This window comes from Oryzias melastigma, linkage group LG19, assembly GCF_002922805.2.
Source record: "Oryzias melastigma strain HK-1 linkage group LG19, ASM292280v2, whole genome shotgun sequence".
In the NCBI taxonomy this organism is placed as follows: Eukaryota; Metazoa; Chordata; class Actinopteri; order Beloniformes; family Adrianichthyidae; genus Oryzias; species Oryzias melastigma.
In genome coordinates, this window is record NC_050530.1 from 11732654 (window position 1) to 11755484 (window position 22831).

General features: G+C 37.2%; 1 protein-coding gene across 6 annotated transcripts in view; it reads right to left on the reverse strand.

Annotated features, from left to right (window-relative positions):
* The window catches only part of pald1a (phosphatase domain containing paladin 1a), a 45451-nt gene that overhangs the window by 16864 nt on the left and 5756 nt on the right, over positions 1-22831 (reverse strand). For 2 of the 6 annotated variants that reach the window (XM_024285197.2, XM_024285198.2), the window contains exons 2-18: positions 19617-19811; positions 19361-19463; positions 17869-18048; positions 17373-17537; positions 17140-17300; positions 16750-16825; positions 15948-16099; positions 15766-15862; positions 15251-15349; positions 14950-15045; positions 14732-14866; positions 12714-12830; positions 12314-12493; positions 12016-12213; positions 11628-11768; positions 11479-11550; positions 8435-8575 (exon numbers count right to left, since the gene is read on the reverse strand). In XM_024285197.2, the coding sequence (XP_024140965.1) occupies positions 8435-8575; positions 11479-11550; positions 11628-11768; positions 12016-12213; positions 12314-12493; positions 12714-12830; positions 14732-14866; positions 14950-15045; positions 15251-15349; positions 15766-15862; positions 15948-16099; positions 16750-16825; positions 17140-17300; positions 17373-17537; positions 17869-18048; positions 19361-19463; positions 19617-19801 (2298 nt within the window). In that variant the 5' untranslated portion in view covers positions 19802-19811. Of the gene's footprint in view, positions 1-8434; positions 8576-11478; positions 11551-11627; positions 11769-12015; positions 12214-12313; positions 12494-12713; positions 12831-14731; positions 14867-14949; positions 15046-15250; positions 15350-15765; positions 15863-15947; positions 16100-16749; positions 16826-17139; positions 17301-17372; positions 17538-17868; positions 18049-19360; positions 19464-19616; positions 19815-22112; positions 22371-22831 lie in introns of those variants that run through there. The other 4 variants (XM_024285196.2, XM_024285199.2, XM_024285195.2 and 1 more) reach the window with 3 other exon arrangements.

The window sequence follows — 22831 nt, forward strand, 5'->3', positions numbered from 1 at the left end:
ATATATATATATATATATATATATATATATATATATATATATATATATATATATATACAAGTTTATGCTACCACATCAAAATTTAGTTAATTATTTATAAGCAAGAACAGTTTAGCATTTTTCTTTTGTTTTCCATTTAAACTGCAGGCCTCGAACCACTTGAACCTAATGTAAACTCATGAACCTCACAGTTGCTTTGTTACATAGTAATATGAAACATTTACAAATCAGTTTTAACTAAGGATGAGTAGAACCGAAAAGGTGCGTGATACCGATTAAAAATGCGAATTTTTGTACTTAGTGGATCATGGAAGAACGAGTCAGACCAGACACGCAATGCTGCACAAAGCGCAGAAATGAATATTCTGATTAGCAACGTGATGGCTAAAAAAAAAGCAAAAATAACACCCTATGGGTCACAATGGGATACTTCTATTCCCTTAAGAATAAGATATATAAACATAAAAGTGCCACCTATTCATTCTTTCATGTATCACACTGAATTGCATTGAATACATGCCTTTTATATCATGAATTAAAGAGTGAATCCCTTCTGTTCTTTAAGAAAACAGAGGATTTGGCTGATTACCATCAACGATGATAGTACATTCTGCACATGTACAAGCATGGCAAGAGGGCTTAACAAGACTTCTGCTTAGAATCAATCATTTACTGAACAATGAAAAAAAACTTAAATATCTAGTGCATGCCATCCCAAGGCAGTAAAACACTCAGTAAGCAGAAAGCAACCAGACATTTAATATTTCAAAACTACTTCTTGGGAAATTCATAGTCTGGACCATGTAGAAGTGTGTGTGTAAATCCTGGCTGACAACAAACAGTGAATGTCAATGGCAGCGGTAGTTATTTCTAGGGAGCCACAAAGCTGTCAAGGTCGTGTCGTTTGCTAACCGCAGTACAGCATGGTCAAGCACTTTGGCTCGGGGAAACATTTTCACCAACCACAATGGTAAAAACTAAGTGTTTTCACTCAGAGCTACAGCGTGCTGCTGTTATGCAAAAGCCATGTAGGAGATGAACCAACACCACTGACTTGGACAGTTGTCTGTCCAGTTTTTTGGTAAGGCGGCGAGAAGTTAAAACAGATGTGGCTCCTAAACGACTGTGAGGTCATTTGCTGACCAAAGTTGGGGATATATATATATATATATATATATATATATATTTTTTTTTTTTGGTAAAATTTCTTAATTTGAGGTACTTGTCGGTGTGGTGCTTAAAATGTCTAATATTTTCCATGTGGTTAGCGTCTCAGCTGGTGTCACATCCTCTTAATATTGGTTCTTAGGAAGGATTTCGACAACATCTGGGAGGAAAATTATTCCCAGACCACCGTGGGTAGTTAATTTAATCCCAGAACCCTATAATGCATTATGAAACTCATTGTCTGACCAAGAAATTAACACTTTTGTCTTGTAATTGATATCTTGGAAACATACTACCAGCCTGCAAGACTTTTGTATGCTTATGATGAGATCATACAATTTTTTTCTTTAAATTTATATTTATTAATCAGCTTTAAAATGCAAATCTTTAGATCAGGAAATGTTGATTTAAATATATATATATTGTGTCCTTCAGCTACTACTAAAGTTTGTGCAATTTAAAAGTTTTAGAGGCTGCCACGTTGAAATAGAGTGAGGCATTGAAACGGTATTTCTAGACAAACTTTGTAGATGAAAAAAGAAGCAAAAAATTATTTTAAGGATAGAAAAAAGTATTTTTTTAAGGGTTTAGGACATTCAAGAAATAATTGATGATGCCCAACATGAAAAGCAGATCCTGCAACAAAAACCAGAGTATTCAAAAGGATTTGCAGAAACGGCAGGAGAAAAATTCAAAGAGTTGGGAGTTGCTACTGTTCAAAGAAAGTATGCTTCAAATTAATTAAATAAAACCAAACTTGAGAATCAATTCTGGGTAGGCTGTTAGCTCTAGGGTGCCACTTTGTAAACCCATTACTGGTGCAATCACCTGTTGCGCAACTGCTCCTACAAATGATGAATGGTTTCCCAAAAGTGGCATCGCGTATGCGCAAACTCTAGACCAACTCCGCCCATGTCACGGATTCTACATAACCCACATGGTTGGCATTGAAGACACGTCATGGACAAGATTGTGTTCTGGATTTATTGAGTGAGAGCAGAAAGCCTGGGAAGTGATCTGGGGCTTAGCAGGACCTAAAAGGCACCATGCTACTGGGAAAATGACTTGAAAGTTCTTCATGGATTTGGAAGCTGCTATTTCTGGTGTCTTTGCACAGAGCAGGGATATATCTCACATGGATATAAAAAAAGAGTTCACAAAGCACAATGAATGAACCGAACTGGGCATGATAATGACTAAAAACAAACTAATTATCACCATTTATTCTTTGAAAAAGTCTTTTAAAAAGACCATGTTGCTACCATCAACTGAGAAGTGCAAAATGTCAGACATTGAAAAAACAGTTCCACCAAACTTATTATGGATTTGACATTTGTGATCCCTAATTATGCTCAATAATAGATAGGGACAAGCCTAAATTAGTTCAACCAAAGCACAGCAATTTTTTAATGGCTTCTGCTGCTGCTTGTATTGATCTTAATGAGAACAGTAATCCAAATTACTATTAAAATTCCACTTCAGAAGAAAAAGAATCATTATGAAACTGAAACCTTCCATGAAATTTATGATAATTCCTAAGATAAAACATATGCTTATTTAGAACAACAAACAATGAGCGTGAAATTTGTGTTTAGCTGAGAAAAGACTCATTGCCATTTTTCCTTCAAGCAATTTTATACATGAATAGACCTTATTGACTTTGTTTTTTCATGAGTCACTGAATTGGCTTTGAGGTATAGTGTTCCCTCGCTATGTTATGCTTCACCTTTTGCTGTCTGGATGTTTAGCAGATTTTTTTAGTGCAATTTTGCATGCTTTTTTATAGCACTTTGTGTTCCATTGTCCTGATTGGTTGCAGACCATTGACAATCAATCTCTGTGGCACGTGTCCTAAACAAAATGTGTTTATTTTGCCAAACCTACATAAATCTTTGATCACAATTAGATCTTTGTTTTCATTCACTTATACTTCATTCACGTTTTAAACTTTGAGAGTTTAAACAAGAGAGAGAAGAGTGTAAAAGTGTTCACGTCTGTCTGAGAAAAATGCATAAAATGTGTTGTGAGAGGATTTACAGCCTTGAAACGTCTATTATTGTGAAAAATAAAGGTAATTACTTCGTGGATTCCATCTATTGTGGGTTATTTTTATTTTACAACATAAACTTGATTTAATTTTTCATAAAACATTGATATCCATCTCATAGATGCAATAGGGACAATGATGTTTTTTGTGTTCATTAAGTATTAAAATGTTTTTGTTTTTACATCATTCAAATATTACATTAGTTTTTTTCTTCACCATTCCGTGGGCTATTTGATCTCACAAACTGAAAATACTTTTTAGTTTGGTATAAAAAGTGACGATTCAATCATCAAAATATTAAGCAAGTCTTAACCAAAATAAAATATGTAGCAATGTTGCAATATGCATTAATTTAACCATTATCACACAATTTTAACACTTCATCCAAGCTCTAATTTTTTAACAATTACTGTTTCACTCTCTTGTAAAACTTGATTAAACATGCTGCTAATAAATTTTACAGTTGCTTTTGCACAAATACATAAAAAGTTTTTTTGAATATGTTACTTTTCAATGATGTGCATTTCTTGTGGCATTCCATAAAGCTGCACTTCAATGAAATGAGGATAAACAACCTCTTTAAAATGTTTAGAATAATAGGATAAAATATTGTACAAAATAATTGCTTTTATCATAATTCAGATTAAACGAAGTATTCTTTTATCCTTTTAATACAGCACCTTTGGGGTTTAGCCTGTGGGAGAAAACCAGCTGCTCCATCATCAAACACACGTCCTACAACCCAAGCTAACCAGTTTGAAACGCCACATGAATGCTAAGTATCTTTTTGAAGATACTTCAACAAATGTATATAAAAGAGAAAATCTTGTAGAAGTGTTATTACACACACAAGAAATCAAAATGTGTTTAATTCTTAACACTTTAAGGATTATTTTAAAAGATTAAAAGTTCGCAGTCCAGTCAAACATCAGACCCATCAGAACAAATATATATATAAATAACTCAAACTTTTCCAAGTCAGAGTTGAAAATGCTGTTTCAACTCATTTTTTGAAAACAAGTTCTGTAGGCAGCTAAGAGGTGAAAATGATCTGACTGTAAAATACATAAAAACAACACTCCAGAAGAGAAAAGCGTACGATCGGATCAATGGTACTTTGAACTTCTGCTGCAAGCAGACGCAAAAAACTAAAGTTCAGTGATGTGGGAACGAATGAAATCAATTCAATAGCGAAAACTTTGAAGAGAACTACATTGCTCACATAAAAGAGACAATGAAAAGAAGATGACGTCAAAAGCTGGTTGATGGCAACAGAAGTATACAGTGAATAGACTAAAGAACTATAACAGATAATCAAACATACACACTTAAAGATCTGGAAAACCATACTTTCTTTTTTCATTTGGTCCCACATTGAACATTTGATAGATAGTGCAGTAGGGGTGTGGACTTCTTACAAGCTCACTCCTGATTGGTGAGATAGTTGGCGATAGAAATATTAACTTAGACCAACATGAACCAATCACTGCTTATTGACAACGTCTGGCTTCAACATGGTGGCGTCCATATTGTGGAAAAATCGTGACTAAATCACTTCATTTTGTTAAAGCTGGATATGAGCCATTTTTTTAATGGGTGACGTCACACCCCCTTGTTACCCAGTCAATGTTTCCAGCACTTCAAAGTAGTGAATTGTTTACCCAAATTAAATCAGATTCTGATTTGGTGAAAAGCAGTTTTGCAACACTTAACGTTAGTAGTGTCATTGGTGCAGAAGTCAATATAAAAAGCCGCTTCATCAAGTAAATGGTCAAAGATTTACAATATTTCAAAGGGAGTGTGTTATTGAGGGGTTGGCGATGACAGCTCCATTGTTTAAGGGTTAAACAGCAATGATAATGACAGGCAATCAAGTATAATTATTTTCCTTTTGTACAACAACCTAACTTTTACTTACACTCCTTTATTATCAAAAAGAAAAGAAAAAAATACATTTACAGGTGGGAGGAAATACATGAAAAATCTCCAGATGATAATGCCGTTAAGACCATTAAGTTAATCTATTTGTTCTGAAATTATACTGAAGAATTGCTGTGATATTACACAACCACATGGCTTTGCTTTTTTTTTTTAGTTCTTTAATTTGATGACAGACATCCCGATTATAGTCCATGTCTGCAGTGTAAAATAGCTCAACTGAATGATGATTTAATTTATTTATGCAAAAATGAAAGAAAATCTTAAAAACAAGTCATTTGGTGAAAGTCAAAAAGAAAAATCTAGTATTCTACTTTTTCTCTTTCTCATGTATGACGCAAACAGGCCAATAGCACACCCTATCAGAGAACGTCACTATGGTCTGTTCGAATAAATGTTTTTGATGGATTTTTTTTAATATTGTAATCTTTTTGCATCAATCTGAATTCTAATGTCAACCTTGTTCATCCAAGCGCCTATTCTATTCAAAAAAAAAAAAGAGCTTTTCCGTATTCAATTAACTGCAGTGAAAAATTCCTAACAACAAAACCCTCCATCAATGCAAAAGACCAAGAAAAACTCAAACTAAACATTTTAATTACGTGCAGAGTCACACAAGAACACAGCATCTCTGTTTGGACCCACTGAGAGTGCAGAAATACAAGGTTATCCACTAAAAAGATGCTGCAAAAAACAAAAGAACTCTTTTCAAAGGGATTTAAGAATGACAAACATGCTGTTGATGATTCAATGGCTAAGGTGAGCTCATTCTATAAGTGGCCCACCCACAATGCAAGTGGGGACTGTAGCAAGCGGATAACTTTTGAAAAAAGTTTTGCAAATAGGGGAAAACTGTACTGTAAAATACGTCAAACTTCCAAAAATGATGTACTGACTGTTCATTTTCCCATCCCACCACTTTTTTCCCCTTAAATTGTTCAAGCCCCTTTTTTTTAAATCCCTGTTCGAGCTCCTTAGTAAAATGAATCCTGCTGTCAGTACGGCGGTTGTCTCCTTAACCTCAATGAACCCGGGAGAGCAGAACTTCATTTGTTTTTCCCGTCTTCTTTCTAATAGACTTTCTCCAGCTCTTCTCAAGAAAACCTGCTCGCAGCATTCTTCGCTCTCTGGAAATATTTTTCCACTGCCCCGTCCAAACCATGAGCGCCTTTCTCTGGGCACACACACACACACACACACAGGGGGGAATGATTTGTAGCTCTCTCACAGTCAATGTTTGGGTTTCTCTTCACCTGAGTGGAAAAGAATCCCCATTTTTTTTAGAAACTAGTTGAAGAACAACTGGATTACGGTTTGGTTTTCAGCCTCTTGGTTGAAGCCTGTGATCCTCAGTCATCTCCAAATAACTTTGTACAATTTGAAGCCTCTTTAATGGAACGGAGCCAGCGAGCATGTTGGGTACAGAAGCAGACATATTGAACAAAAAGGGGCTACAATTTTCAAGGTAGAAGAAGGACTGGAGACCACTTCAAGCTAGGAAATGCACCCTTTCAGATTATCTACTTAACTGCCAATCATTTTTGGTTATTTTGTGCTCATCGGAGATGTGAAGTTGAGCATAAAACCATTTTCTACTTCGAAGCCTCCAGCTATCTGGAAGGAAGTGAAGGGGGAAACAAGAAACACCAAGAAAGGATAAAGAATTGAAACCAAACTGCAACTAATGTTGGATATCTCTAATTTAGGGTCATGGCTATTTGGAAACAGGCAAGATATCCACCTCCTCCTTCCCACAAACACACATATTTTCCAACCACATGAAAAGTGGAGGATAACATTTTTCCCCATTTTCCCCCCATTTTTTAAAGTGTGTTGCAGCTTGCCAGTTCTCCAAACATCTGACACTGTTTATCACCTGGCCTGCTGGTTCAGACGGCACATCCAGTGTGCCAGGACTGACTTGTCTGCAGCGGATTGAACACATCACTCAGATTTAAAGTGAGTTGGGGAACATTTCTATAGTTTTGGCTGCCATTTCTTCTAAATACAGTAAGAATAATCATCATGAATTAATGACACATTTTTGTTGAATGTTTTCTAGAAAAAGTTGCAGTTTTAAGTTTTTTTTTTTTCACACTATTGCCAAACGTACTCTATTATATGTTTTGGTTCAGAAATAACGCAATTTGGAGCAGCATTTACTATTCGGTCATATTTTCCCTGAAGTGCAAGAAATTTAAGCAATTTGTTAAACGTGGCATTTTCCTTTCTGTTTACATCAAACTTCACATCAATAATCAAATTTTAAACACAGTTATCTTCCAAAGTAGCCAGCTGATTAAAAAGCGGGTTTGCATCAAGCCTGGCATCAGAGAGTGACAGGCAGAGACTATACGTTAAAAAAAAGAAAAAAAACAGAGTTTGTGAGACAATGAGACCCATTGATCCAGTGGAGAAAGGACCGGGTGCCTCCAGTGCGCTGGGAACAGCTGACGGTGCACAGAGGCACCCCGATTAGTCTGCATTACAAATGACTAAAACAGAGTTGTAGTCCTGCGAAGGCCGAGCGTACAGCGAAGACCTTAAAAGCCCACCACAATCTGCTTTTGTTCTCTTGATTCCTTTTAAATCACATATATAACCAAAGCAGCTGGGAAGACCTTTTAAAAAAAGAGAGGCAGGAACTCATATTTATACCCAAGCTGTCCTGCCTAAATGACAGTATGGAGCTTTTTTGACTAAAATTATATTTATTTAATGAAAAAAAGTTAAAAATATTTCTGTATTTGTATTTTTAAGTGTTTCTTTAAAGCTAGTCTTAAAGAATAACTGTTTATTAAATCTGTGATTTAAAGCCACCAAACAGATCTCTTTAGATTTTTTTTCTACACAACTTCCCCAGCTGCAACAAAAACTAGCTCTTGAGGCCCTCTTTGGGCTTCGTGTGAAATTACACTTAAATCAGCTCAATGTAAAGCTTCCATCTTTGCATTGAACAAACATATTCATTCCTATGTACCTAATTTTCTGACCTTCAGAAATAAAATGTGATGCAGCTCAACATAAAAAACCATTTCATAAACTGTGTATTCAAAACCTTCATCTAAGTAAGACCTCGTTCAGCTTAACGGATAATTCAGGTTCTGGTATCTTTTAGATGCTTTCCCTTGACCTACTTCTCATCTCCAGATCTGACCTTAGAGCGAGTCAAAATCTGATTTACAGCCCACCTCTCACTTGTTCAGAAAGATTTCAATTGAAAATGATGGCCGCCGTCTGGGGGGGACTGCCTAATGAGCACTGCAGGGACGTGTGCGGTACCTGTCTGTAAGTGCAGATAATGATCTCTCGCAGATGATAGTGCATGGGCGTCATGGTCTCGCTGACAGAATCCAGGGCCAGGTCCACCTCTCTCTTCATCCTGTACCCATCAGGGAGCAGGCGGACCAACTGCATCACAACCTGCAAGGCAGAAGCAGCAGAAACCATTGTTATGAATGCAGAATTCTAATCCAAATTTGAAGATTTGATTTTTCGACAAGTTACTATCATTTATTACTTATGAAAATGTGCACGTGCTTAGACTAAAACATGGAGTTAGTCCACCTATGAATTGAATTTGAGAAATTTTGTGTTTTTAACATCTTCTTGTGGCATTTTTCTGATGATGGAAGACATATATAAAGACAGTTAAGCTTCTAGTTGCTTTTCTGAGTGTTTATTTATTCAAATTGTTGTGAATCATGAGCAGATGAAAAAAATATTTGAGAAAGAGCATATTTATTCTACAGAAACTATTTTGAGCGGGGTACAACCTCCCTACTCTACTCCATTCTGATGATTTAGGCTAAAAATGGTGCAATCATAATGAAGAGACCACTGGGAACGGTTGTAAAATAAATCAAACGATGATGAAAGTGGATCTTTAACATTAATTTCCATTAAGAAATGCAAACATGTTTCACCAAAACATGGTACTAATGAGGTAGAAACGTGCATACTTTGAGTCTCTTGCAGCACTTCTTAAATATCCTTTTTCTATCAGAATGAACTACCTGGACCTAATGCTAATACTAGTTCTTAGTGCTTAGATGCTTTTAAACTGATGCATAGTCTCGGTTCCAAATTTCTTCTTCTGCTCTAGAATAAGAGGCTGCACTCACTCCAGCTTTGTTCTCATATCTTTCCCCAGATCTACAGTCTGACAACTTCCTGTTTGCAGAATTCCCTCAACCTCACTTCCTGAAACACTCCGCTTCCCCCTGCCTGTTCTGACCTAAATAAAATACTGGTCCAAATCTGTGTCAACTCAGCTCCTACTTTTAGCAGAGTTGACCTAGCACAATTAGAGGATGTGTCTATCGGCATGTGCATGACGTTAATCCAGATTATACAGTCAGTTCCTAGCAATAAGGTGAATGGTTTATCTAATGTGTAAAGAGGGCAACCAAAGCCTGTTTGATCTAATTCAATTTTAACAGTAATAACCATCTAAGTTATTAAAACTTTGAATCTTTTTTCTCAGAATGCTGTCATTCATTTGAGTCTTTTTCAGTTTGGCTGTGTTAGAGCCAACGACGTGACAAAAAATAGAAAAAAAACTTTATTTTCTTTCATCTTCCTCATCTTCAGGCTCCATTTAACACCTCTGATATCTCTGATAAAAAATCTTTTCAGATTTCTCCTCCCCAGGAATGTCTAAGAACTCTCAGTCAATAGCATTTTTACCAGCAGGTAAACCTGGCAGGGTGAAAACATGAATTGAAGGCAAACTGGGTTTCCTTGGTGACCATCCCAGAAACAGCAGCATTGTCGTGCAGCTTTGTGGGTATCTTGTGTGTTAGTGTTTACAAGGCTGAGGACGCAGTCACTGTCACAACTGTGACTCACAAAAAAAAAAAAAAAACTGCCGGGAGTCACAACCACAACAGTGATAGGTCTGACTGAGCCCGCCTGTGCTTTTCTATTTTCTATCACAAGCTGTGCTGACAACTCTGTGCACTGATTGTGTAGTTAGAAAAAAATACTTTGTGAAAAAAGGAATGCTTCTGAGAAATCTCTTTTCAAAGTATGTCAGGCTTCTACGACGACAAAAGGAATGAGAAAAAAACATGTTTTTACCTTCATTTTCTCTCAGAGACGATACAAGATGTTTCTCTGTTGTAGAGACATGTGCTAAGTAGCATCAAAATTATACCCAATTTTATTTCTTTATAAGCTGACACATACAACTTCATGTTTTTGTGATCATTATTGTGATTAAAGTGCATCTGCCAATGTGCAGTTCTGACATTCCTAGAAAGCCTAAAAACTTGGAGTTCATACAAAATAAGAGAATAGAATATAGGCGTAGGCAGATACCAGTAGTAGAACTTACAATAACAATATTTCATGTCTAAAATGTGCTTATTAGATCAGTAAAGTTTCAATTCTATGGTTTTATTTCAAATAGCAGCTTAAGTGGATTTATTGCTGCTTGTGTAAAAGGCTGGGAAGCATCGATTGTAGCTTTCTGACTCATTGACAAGCCTAAATGATTTTTTTTTACTACCTAGCTACAAACCATGAACTCCATAAGTTTCCTGGTTGTAGTTTTTCTTCCATTTCTCATAAGAGCTAACTGCAGGACACAGACCATCTTAGTGCTTCTGCTAGTTTCAGCTTGTAGCTTGATCACTGGCCTCAAATGCTGCATCCCCTACTTTCTGGTGGGATTTCAAACATTCTGGTTTTAGCCCTCCACCACTTATTTAGGCCTTTATTCTTTGCTTCATATTTTACTTTAAAAGAAAAAAAAACTTCCAAACCAAAATCACTGATTGAAACGGACTATGACTATGGCAGACGTGATCTGATGAGAAGTCCTCTCAGTCTGCCTTCCTGTACAGCGGAGGCAAATCCTCCAAAATGAATGCAATTGGGTGCATGTCTTACAAAGGAATTTCATGTTTAAATGAAATGAATAAATATAACAGAGTAGTTTGGAATTTGTTTTGAATAAAAGTGGCTTTAGTACCTTCAAATGTAGCTGAAGCAAAGTCAAAACTGATGGGGGAAACCAGATAAGTCACTTCATACGCCTGGTATGTTTCACACATTACACAATTTAAATTCCCAGAAACATGTATAATGTATGAATCTTAACTTGTACTATTTATTGGTAAATAAAATTCCTCAGAGTAGGAGCAGTGTGCGGAGACAGTGAATTTCTCTGCATCACTTATGATGGAATTAGACAAAAAACTCTCACATTGCTCCATCTCAACCTCTAAAATACTCATAAACTCAAGAATAAATGAATACAAAAATATTCTTACGTTTGTCTATTACCTATGAATAGTTTTCATACTGAATGTTTTACAAACCTCAAACTCTCCTTTTGTGTATTTGGCATCAGGGACACTCACAATCTCGTCCTCGGGGAACTCGGGAAAGCCCTTAAAAAGGAAACAAAAAAACAATTCAGCAAGTCATCGTGTGGCTTTATTTAAGAATACTTGAGAGAGTAGCTTACATTAAAGTGCCAGAGAGTCAAAACAGCAACAACCATAGCAGTGGTGGTTCTCCCTTTGCCGTTGGAGCAGTTAAAAACAAAAGCCGAGTGCGAGTCCTCGGCCAAGGCACTCTTCATGGTGTCCAGCAGTTTATCAAAATCCTAAGAAGAAAAAAACACACACAGGAAGGGGTTTGAGACATTAAAATAAACAATCATTGTATTAAAGAACAGCTGATATCATCTAAAAACACAAATATTAATTTTTAAAAAATCCTAAACACTGTCAATCCAATTTCTAAAAAAGAATAGCAGTAACTGCCGTAACCACTAGAGGGGGTGCATGGTCTAATTTTGAAACAAGGAATTCTGTGCATGTTTGGCGTTTTAGCCTTCCTTTAGTTATCACCTCCTCTGTGGGAGCGCTGCAGTCAGGTAAAGGGATCCGTCTGTACACGAGGCCCTGGTGGGAGCTTTTGTGCTGGTTGAAAATCTCTTCAACTGTCTGGCAGCTCTTCAGCATCTTCATCTGCTTCTCCTGCTCCAGCACCACTTCCAGCCACTTCTGAGCTTTCAAAATCTCCTCCTTCAATGATGTTTCCAATTTCTGCAAGCCAGGAAGGTATAAATGTGTCAAAACATGTACAATATCTGTATGTAGTATATCTTACAACATTAACAAGCTAAAATAAGAAGAATTTCTTTACCTTCAACAGCTGTGGATCACAGGTTGGGATGGAGATGTGCTGATCCAGACATGAGGGTTCCCTTGGAACAAATATCTGTCCGTTGCCTTCTAGCACTAACTCATTCTGCAGGTTGACCCACAAAATGTGACTGTGCTTCCTCTTTTCATCCGTGAGATGAGCCAGAACCACTCCTGTCGCCTATAGAGGTGATCAAAACAGAACACTGCAAATCCACACGGAGCCCAAAATAGGGATTATTGTGAAATATAATGGTAAATCACTCTATTCTATGCATTTTGTAGATGACAAGACAATTGTCACAATGAAGGTGGAGAAATTAAATCATGCAGGGATTAAAGAAACACAGATAAGTGGGAGGATGAGCGCTGATTAGAAGGAGTAATTGAGCGCAATTCACCTCTGATGTCGGCTGAGCCACTCCATAAACAGGCATCTTGGGAACTCGTCTGAAGTTCACCGCCTTCATCTCTTTGACCGTGCTGAGCACGTCAGGAGCCAGGTACTCATCAGCGACCTGCTCAGACGAAGCAGTTCATCAGAGATTCATCAGGTCACGTGGCAGGTATGTTAGGACACAGATGCGTGTTCAAGAGGTGCTGTGGGCTGGTGTGACGAGCGCCGAGCTTAAATAGAAATGCTTCGAAATGCAAATGACCGAGGTGTTTTGAAGTGACACGTAAACCTAAGGCTGAAAAATCTCCTGCGATAAAATATATATACAGTTAAAGGATAAAATATGGGAACTCTTTGGAATTACTTGGTTTTATGCAGAAATTGGACACATAATTGAGTTCAGTAAAAACATGAAAACATATTTTGGTGTGATTTAAGCAGGTGATGTTTTTCTTTATCGTTGATTTAGATTGAAATAAAAAAAATTTAAAAAACGCATCATGTGTCCCTTTTATGCAGAAATTGAGGGTTCACATACTTTCCCTTGCAATTTTAAATATAAATGGAAAATTTTCGACAATTAACACTCAATTTGTCCAAATAAAGTCTTTAAACTCGACATCTACAAACATTTCAAGATCCACACATACATTCGAAAGCAGAAAAATCGACAAAAGTAAAAGAAGGTAAAGGTAAAAGGTATTTAGAATATAGTTCAAATAATAGCTGTGCTAATGTAGTGTTGCTATGCAGCTGGAATGAAAAACAAAAAGAGGATGAAACATTGCCAATTTTCTCAAAACATATAGTGTTTTAGTTACTATTTTATAAATTTAATCAAAATCAAAATCCAAAAAAGTCTAAATAAAATTCTCACAGAAGCTTCTTGATTTGTAAAAGCACCTAAAAGTACAAGTTTTACAATTATTGTCCTGTTCTGCATCAAAAATTACTTTAGGAGAGGAAATCTTTAAAAGGTTTTAGGGGAATGCTCAGAGATGCTTGAGTGCAGAAAACACAACTTTGTGGGGGATAAACATTGTAATACACTTAAAAGCTCAAAAAAGTTGATTTTGCATGGTAGAATCCCTTTAAAACTCTCTTCCGGTTCCGGGGCAACGGCATGGTAGCCCTCAGCAGTTAGGACCGACTGAAACTTAATTTATCGTAAATTTATTGCAAAAAGCGAAATAAGCCAACCATGGCCCCGAAAAAAACCCCAGTGACTGATATAAAGGAAGACGGTGAAGACAGTAAAAACGAACTATATGACTTGACTGAGGACATGACAATCATTAAGATTCAGCAGAAACCGCTACTGGAGCTTAATGTACAAGTTCCTGAGTTAATTTAAGAAATAAGGAAAACCAGATGCCAACTTTAGCCTCATCTGACTTTTAAAGTGAACAAAATAAAATGAAACAGTTGTCACAAAAACATAAACGTGAGTTAATTGCATGTGTAACTTTATCAGCAGCATCCTTGTCACATATTATGCAGAGTGGGCTTGGTGTGTGTCGCAATTATTCTGTTTGTCAGGTAAAGACTCCTGATTTTGTCTGTTCTTATGTCTTTTATTCGTTTGTTTTCTCTCTCATTTTTTTTTGAAAAATAAAAAAATCCCCAAACTTTATTTATTTATTTATTTGGCTAACTCTTTTTTAGCTTGGGGGTTGAAATTTTGCAGAACTCACTTTATGAAAGTTGAAAACGCATTTAAGACACCTTACTAAGGCGAATATCTTATGATAGACGCATGTGGTGAAGAGAATCTGGTGATTTAAAAAAAAAAAAAAAAAAAAACTTCCTTCAGTATAAATGAACAAACAAAATGGAAAAAAGTAACATATTTTTTCCTCAACAGCCTTGTACCAAGTGACCGGTCCACAGCTCGGAGGTTGGGCACCATTGTCCTAAATAACTAATAAGTACTTAAAAAGGTTTATAAGTACCAAATTTTAAACAAAATCTTAGGTAAAAATTTAAAAAAAGAAACACAAATATAAATACAGATTGCCTCACCAGAACGCGGGCTCCGCTGGTGACCAGTTCTGCAGGGGCCAACAGCTCGGACAGATCCATGCAGGCCAGCAGCCTGTATAGCCACGGGTGGCAGCACATCCACTGGCTGAAGTTGGACATAAAGGCAAGCGGATACTACAAAACAGAACAACCGGGTCACAGTCGGACGCTGACATCACATCTACCAAGGGGATTATGCTTCATAAAAGAAGCTTCACCTGTTCGTGAAGGTACGCATTGAATACAATGAGATAGAAGTAACGCTCCAAGCTCTGCATGGTTCTGCTAAGAAAATAGTCTTTGGTGCTGTTTCCCTGTGAGAAAAGAAAAAATACATTATTAAAAACAGCTGTAAAGCATAAATACATCAAGCATTTAAGAAGGCTTTAAAAATACCAAAAACAACAGACTCCTGGAATTTATTAGATGTTTGTGGTCGAAGCAGCTGTCTGAGAAATGAACCTAAAAATGATTTCAATGAGTTCAAAAAAGCATAAAAAGGATCAAAACATTTCTGACCTGAATTTGATCTCCGATTCCTTCCAGCTTACTCTTGTTCTCGTATATTGCTTCTTTTATGTTGTGCATTTCAGAACACTGGCTAATTGCATGATCAACCTGGAAAAAAAGAACTAAATTTAACAAAGTAAACACTGATAACAGTTAGATCCTAATTTACATTATCTGAATAAAGAACTTTATTTAATATTTTTTAAATTGTTCATGCAGAACCCAAAAGGAATATATTCAAATATATATATATATTTTTAAGGGTTTTAATAAGATTATAGCTCATGTTTTACTACTTTTATGACACAGATTGGTTCAGTATAGTTTATTTTATCATCTCGAGGAAATGTTTCAAAAACCTTTCAGACAAAAAACACATTTTGTCAACTGTTACATTTCACACAGGGAAGGAGAAATCCTCTCCTTTGTTATAATGATGCATTTTTGAAGAAACTTAAAACAAATCTTTAATGGTGTATTGAAGCATTGTAGATTTGTTCTTTATTTGACAGAAACTGCTTTACCTCTTCCATAACATGCTGTCCATTAGGCAACTTGTTGATCAGAGACTGGATGATTCGAAACATTGGCCTGGACTCTGAAGGAGCTGTTTCTTCCACCCTAAAACACACAAACAAAAATATATATATTTTTTTTTAAGTGCTCAAACTTCTGAGTTTTCTGTGATTGGATGAAGGTGTCCTACTGTGGTTGCTGGGAATCCCTCGAGAGGCGGTTCATGACTAGTGCGCCCAGGATCAAGGCCAGGTTGGTGCGGCCGACTCCCACCTGACAGCTGAACAGCAGGGCAGGCAGCTTCTGGAATCCGTTTTGGCCCAGACCCAAGCTGGGGCTCTCCTGAGTAAGACAACCCATTAAAACAGAAAAAAACGAGAAGGTGACAATGAAACAAAAATGATCTCTGGTCATGTAATTTCAGTTGAACTAAATATAGAGCTTTACATCAGTTTTTAAAGCTCTATATCAACTTTATCTCAACAAATGTATTGATATGAATTCATTGTCTTGGTAAGATTTAAAAAAACAAAGACACAAAGAAAGAGCATGGCATTGAGAAACTGATTTGTCGGTTTAAAAAAAAAAAAAGAATCAAGAGAAAAAATCCATGAACCACTTTCCGACCACAGGGAACTAGACCGGCTGCTCCGAGTCAGTCCAAAAAAGGGCAAAACAAGATGAAGAGAACATCCTGTGTGAGTGAAGGGCAGGATGGAAAACAGACAAAGGCAGATGACTGAGGAGCGGACATAAAGTGTCTCCGAGATCTCTCTTTACTCTAAATATCATTTTTATTAGAGATTGATGGCAAAAGGAGGACGGATTAAACAAAAGCCAGCGTGACCTTCTCGCTAACTTACTGAGCAAGTCCAGAAGCTCTGCAATATTTCTGTCCTACAACTTCCAGCAAAATCCTTACAAGGAAACTGTAACTTTTTACTAAAAAAGAGGATTTACCAGGTAAATGTCAGATGTGATGTTTTACTTACCCTGAGTATGTTCACAAATGCGTCAAAGTCTTCTTCTAAAGGAGCTCCTTCCGTTGGTAATGGTAATCTGTAGTATCTGCAATACATCAGACTATTACCCAGAATTCAACTTGTCGTCTATGGTGTCTCACTGACTATACAGCATTTTTTTTTGTACAAAACATCAAGATTTCATATTCTTCTTTTGGAAAAAAAGACTCAATAAATCAGCTGGATTTAGTTTTTTACACCACACTACTTTAAAAAAAAATAAATAAATAAAGGCGGCAGGGTATTTAGCCTCTGTGAAAACAACCAACACTATTTATAACCCTCTCTGCATGTTCTGCGACAGACGGCCCACATGCTGCTCCGTCTGAGCTGAAGTGCGAGCTAACAAGAGCAAACAACCTGTAGGCCGGCATGGTGAACATGGGCCTCTTGTAGACCTCCTCCGTCACGAGGATGTCCTCTTCACACGTGATGGATATCTTCTGCGGCTCGTCGTTAAAGAACTCGATGTCGTTGTAGATGTAGAAGACGTTGTCGTTGAGCTTGGCAAAGTCATGGAGCTGTGGATTGAAGTGTCATAAACAGTGGGCTAAAAAGTGGATTTGTGATGCTTTCAGAGCGTGCTTTGACACCTCGTTTCTGATTTTGAGCTCCAGGTGTTCGACCGTCTCCTCCCGTTCCAGCCCGTGGAGGTTCTCGTGCAGGTTTTCCTTCTTCCGGGGAGTGTACGGCACAAAGTCGCCGTCCTTGTGGAGGAACACCACTGGTTCCTCTCTTACGCAGATGAAGATAATCTCCTGTTTGCACAGCAATTAAAGATTTGCTGAGGAATTCATAGTCTCACCACTTTCAACCCTAACTGGAAACAATCCGTCATCAGCGGAAACACGACACATGAGGTTACGGAAGCCTGAGCTATAATTTTTGCCAATTTTATTTCAATTACAGAGGACTTTTTTTCCACTGGTCAACATAAGGACCAATTCATGTTCCAGAATTCAGCCACTCTGCTCCTGAGAATCTGAGCACTTAAATATTTAATGACGACTCTGAACAGGACATCAAAAAATAAATAAATAATAATTCAATCACCCTGAAATGTGTAAAAAAAAAAGAAAAAAAAAGAACCTCTTGTCCTTGTGCCTGCAGCCTCTGGAGAACTTGCTGGAATCCATTTCGGCTGGGCTGACCCATCCCGTACAGCGGGTATGACCCCTTGGCTTGGCGGAAGTTGGGCGCCCCGCGGCTCCCAGTGGTGTTTAGAACATCTGCCTTCTTGTACACATCCAGGACCATGAAGAACTCCCCCTGCGAGCGCACGCTTGTTAGTTTGGAGTTCGGACATTTACAAACGCAGAAAACAAAAATGTAAATCGTCCATGGATGGGAAACGTGAAGTCCAAAAATGGAAAAGGCAGGAGCTCAGAGTTATCATCATGTATTTATCAAACATTTATCTAGTTTGAATTGTCATTCTAACACCTGTTTTTTCCTAATTGTTTTCAATTAATTAAATTTACACAGCCACAAACTAAAGGTATTCTATAAACAAAGATACATCACAAAGTTAAAGCCGTTTTTAATCTTCACTAAAGAATAAAACTTTATTCTCTTTAAGTAGAGACCTTTATACTGCATGTTTTGTAGCCTGCTTCTTTGTTTTCTTTTTATCCTTTATTTAGTTTTGTACTTCTGAACCTTTAACCTGATTCTCCTCTCCCTGTTTGCAAACAGCACAGCTACAGTCTGGTTATTCTGTTGTCTCAACAGCTTTAATCTCTGCTGTGCCGCCTCTATCTCCCATTTCCGACTGTGACCCTGAGAACTTGAAGAAAGTGAGGATACAGAGAAAAAAATGCACAGAAATAATAATAAAAAAAGTATTTCCACTGACCTAAAAACAGATTTGAACAAAAAAAAATGTTTTTTCCTCAGTCGTTTATTTTAATTTGTTGCAAATTCTTTTATAAAAAAATGTGTCAAAAGCAGACTAAACTCTTCACTTACAAGTGTTTCTTTCCACTGTGTCTACCTTTTTCAAGTAGCTTGTGACAGGCAACAAGAGAAAAATATGGTCTGTTATTGTGATGCCCCTAGGTTTTATTTGTGCATTTTTCCACTAAAAAATACATAATGACTGCAGCTAACAAATAAAAGTAGGTTTTGAGAGGTTAGAAGGTTTTAGTTAATGAATATAGCAAAAATAAGGAAGAAACAGCATAAAAAAATCATAAAATTGATTATTTCTGGAATTTGTTTTATCAACAAACCCGTTCTTTATTTTATAAAATCCAACAAACCACCTTGACTTCTCTTTGTAGAAACAGTTTTGGCCAAAACAAAGAGAAAAACAGCCACCGGCGTGCTCCTAAAGCGAGCTGCGCTGGGCCGCATGTGTCAACAGAAGCTGTGGGTTACCCCTGACAAACACGGCGTGCTTGAACTGCCTGAGCGGAGGTGACAGCAGATCAAAGGGGTCGCGGAAGGGTGACAACGGTCCTCCTTCAATGGCTGGCTCTAATCAGAAAACGGCGCATGACAATGCTCCAATACGCCACTCTGCCATTTAACATGTCACGTGAAAGGACAGAGTGGGGGTAGGGGGAGGGGGGTGTCTTACCTGCACCAGGTAGTGCTCGGGCATAGACTCTGATATCCGACCAACTTTGTAGTTGGCTTTGAGGATTTCATCGTGAATCTGAAATTCCTGCCTGCAGTTGTATCTGAAAAACAGACAAAATTACATCATGGTAACATGGTAACAAGTTTTGACAAGATTAGCTAATAAGACGATAACAGAAACCGGGAATTGAGCAGCAACTTGTGAGGCGGGTTAACACCCAACCGCGAAGACGCGGATTCAAGGAGGGACTTACGTGATGACGACGGGCGCAACCTTGTTGGTGATAATGGACTTGGCTTTGCTGTTGTGGATGTTGACTGTCTGGAAGGGGCTCATGCCGATGGACTGCTTGATGTCGGCCATCCCGTTACCGTGGACTCTCTCGACGGGCGACGCTACAGAAACTGGCTGTGGTGCAGCACTCGCAGTTGTACCCATGCTCCACAAGCTGCTGTGAATGACACCCGACAGGCCGCAAAAACAGTCAACACAAACACCTGCTTGTCAACACACAACAGGGTAAATTGGAGAAAGCCTTTTAAGGTGCTAAAAGGAACTGATTTCACACATTTTCTAACTTACAGCAGCGAAAAAATATGAAGTTTATTCTCAAATTTGAAAAAAATTGAGAGGAAGGATATTTTAACAAAACTTACATCCAAGATTAAAGAACTGTGCATTCAATAGCTCATACATTACTAAAAAATAACATTTTTAATCATACAAAATCCTCCATTAACTATAAAAATCTATTTTTCAAGTCTTTTCACCAAAAATACATCACAAAAAGCAATTTAACACTAAAAAGCTACCTTCATGGTTGAATTTCTTCTCATGGTATTTTTTATTAAAACCCTCACGGAAAAAAACTTTTTAGAACATAGTTTCTGCAGAGCAGTAGTAGTTCCTTAGAAATTCCCCTTTCAGTTGTGGGCGGGACAGTTGGTGCAGAGTAAGCCCACCCCTCTTCCCGTCTCTCTGTTTACACTCTCTCCTGCTAGCTTACAGCCCCTCACAACCCCAACTTAACATTACCAGGGCAACAAAAATGACGAACGATATCTGAGCTATCCAGCCATAGAGTTGTGAACCAGATGTCAACTCGGACGAGGAAAACAAAGACGCACATGGATCTAGTTGTCTACAGGTGGATGCATCAGAATGGAGCGGACCAGCCCAGCATATTTTTTACATCACAAATGCAATCTCCTCAAACTGTCTTTTTTTCCTCATTCACAACAATTTGAACAAAGAATTACTCAGAAAGGTATTTTAATCTTAATTTTTTTCATAAATGTCCTCCATCATCCGAAAAATGTCACAAGAACATGTTAAAAACACAATTTTCATCAGAGTGAATCTTTCACTATTCTTCTGCCAACATGAACAAGTTTTGGAAAACAATTGAAAAAAATGTTTGTTTATAGTAGGATGCTTTGTTTATGAACTAAAAAAACATTAAGTTTTATAAAATATAATTCCTGAATTTAGGCCAACAGAACTAAAAACTGGTTTGTATTCCTTTGAACTTTTTGGGCTCTTTGCTAATCAAGAAAAAAAAAAATATTTTTACTACAAACAATTTGAACAAAATACATGAAAAATTAAACAACTTAGAAAAAAACATGAACAAATTATGGTTTTAAAGGTTTAAAGTTATACCCAAAGGGGAGCACACATATTTTTGCCTGTATTTATTAGATGACTTTTTGGACACAGAAATACTACCCAATTCCTTTGTTGGATCCCTAAAAAGCAACATAACTTATGCAAATCAAGACACTAAATGGAAAGAATGGAAACTGTTATTTTTTAATAAATAGAGGTGGCTATTTTTTTTTTTTTTTTTGCGCAAAACTATTATGCTGTAAATGTTTATGATTCCACCTGAACAGGTTTTTCCTGTTTTTCTAAAACATAAATGTCAGTTATTATTTCTCCTTTTTATATATATTTTGATTTTTGTATGCATTGCTCAAAGATTGTACATGCATTTGGCTGTGTTGTTATATTTCTACACCTTAACTTAACAAATCAAAAGTTTAAAGTGAGCCCTTGAAAACATAAGGCATCCATATAAGTTCTACAGAATTTCAACGTGTAGTTGCTCTGGAAACTACTCGACTGTAAGGGGCAATCTGAAGACGGGGGTCCACAATTCCAAAGTGACATTTGTGCGAGGATGAAAGGATTAATCCGTCATTAGGTTCCACTTGGTGTCAGAAAGCTCAGCAGAATGGCAGCACCCTTTTTTTCCCATCTAAGCTCAAAGCCCCTCCGTGTGATCTGCAGCCTTGAACAGATTGGACTCTCATTGTGCGGAGAGAAGTGGCGGATGAGTCACAGACGCTCTCCCTGTTGTTGCGTCTAGAGGTGAGTGGGTAGATAAAACCTCGTACTCAGAAAAACTTTTGACTTTAGACAGTAAAAATGAAAACACTCAGAATTGCTGTTTTGTCTCCAGAAAATATTAAAAAGTTTTCTTTTGACACTTTAAGATACTTTTATAGCCTGGATGACAGTGTTTTAATAGAGGCAAAAAAATAAATCTAAAAAATGCAATTTCAACAAAATGTCCATAAAAGGAAGTTTTGATAATACTTTCCTCCAGTAGCCTAAATCTATTTCTGTCGTCGCCACATACCAAAAGCATCCCTGCTGCCATAGTTCTGAGGCCACCACAAGAAAAAAAAACAAAACAATAAAACCCTTCAAAACAGGAATAATCCACTAAAAAGTGCAGTCTTACGAATGAAACAGGGAGTGATCTGCATGTCCAGATCCTTTCCTTTGCTGCTTCTTTTCCGCCATGCTCCCGACAGAAAGTGTGAGAATTTGGCATTGCAAATCCAAAAAGAAATTGCCCCCTCTGGAAATCTCGTTACCCACCCCCAGACGACAGGGAACGCCCCCTCTCGGGAGCTGGGAGAGCCCGGCTGTTTGGCACAGACTTTTTTTCCAGCAGGGATCACCTCCGCTTTGCTCTCTCTGCATTAGGAAGCGGATTCGTGCAGAGAATCGACTGAAACCAAGGGGGAAGCAGGGGTACATCTGCTATCCAGATGGCTACACTTTAGCTCCTTTTCAACAGGGATGGCTTTTTGACACAGATGACAAACAGTGAGGGCTAAAATGCCATAATAATTAACTCAAGAGCAGAAAATGTCATCATATTTACAGAAAAAATATATTTTACTTATATTTGCCATAGATAAAAACATTTTAGCACACAAATATGCTGATAAAAGTCTCTAAATTTGCCATATTTAACAAGAAAGCTCTCTACAATAAAAAATATTAATAAAAATACAATTTTCTGTGCAACAAACACCCAATTTTTGGGGGATAAAATCTTGATTTGAACTTTCTTTATATTTTTCTACAAAATACAACTTCTCATTTCTTAAAAGAAAATTGAAAAAGTTGAGTAGAAGGTGCTAAAACACTATCACGACAATCCAAATATTA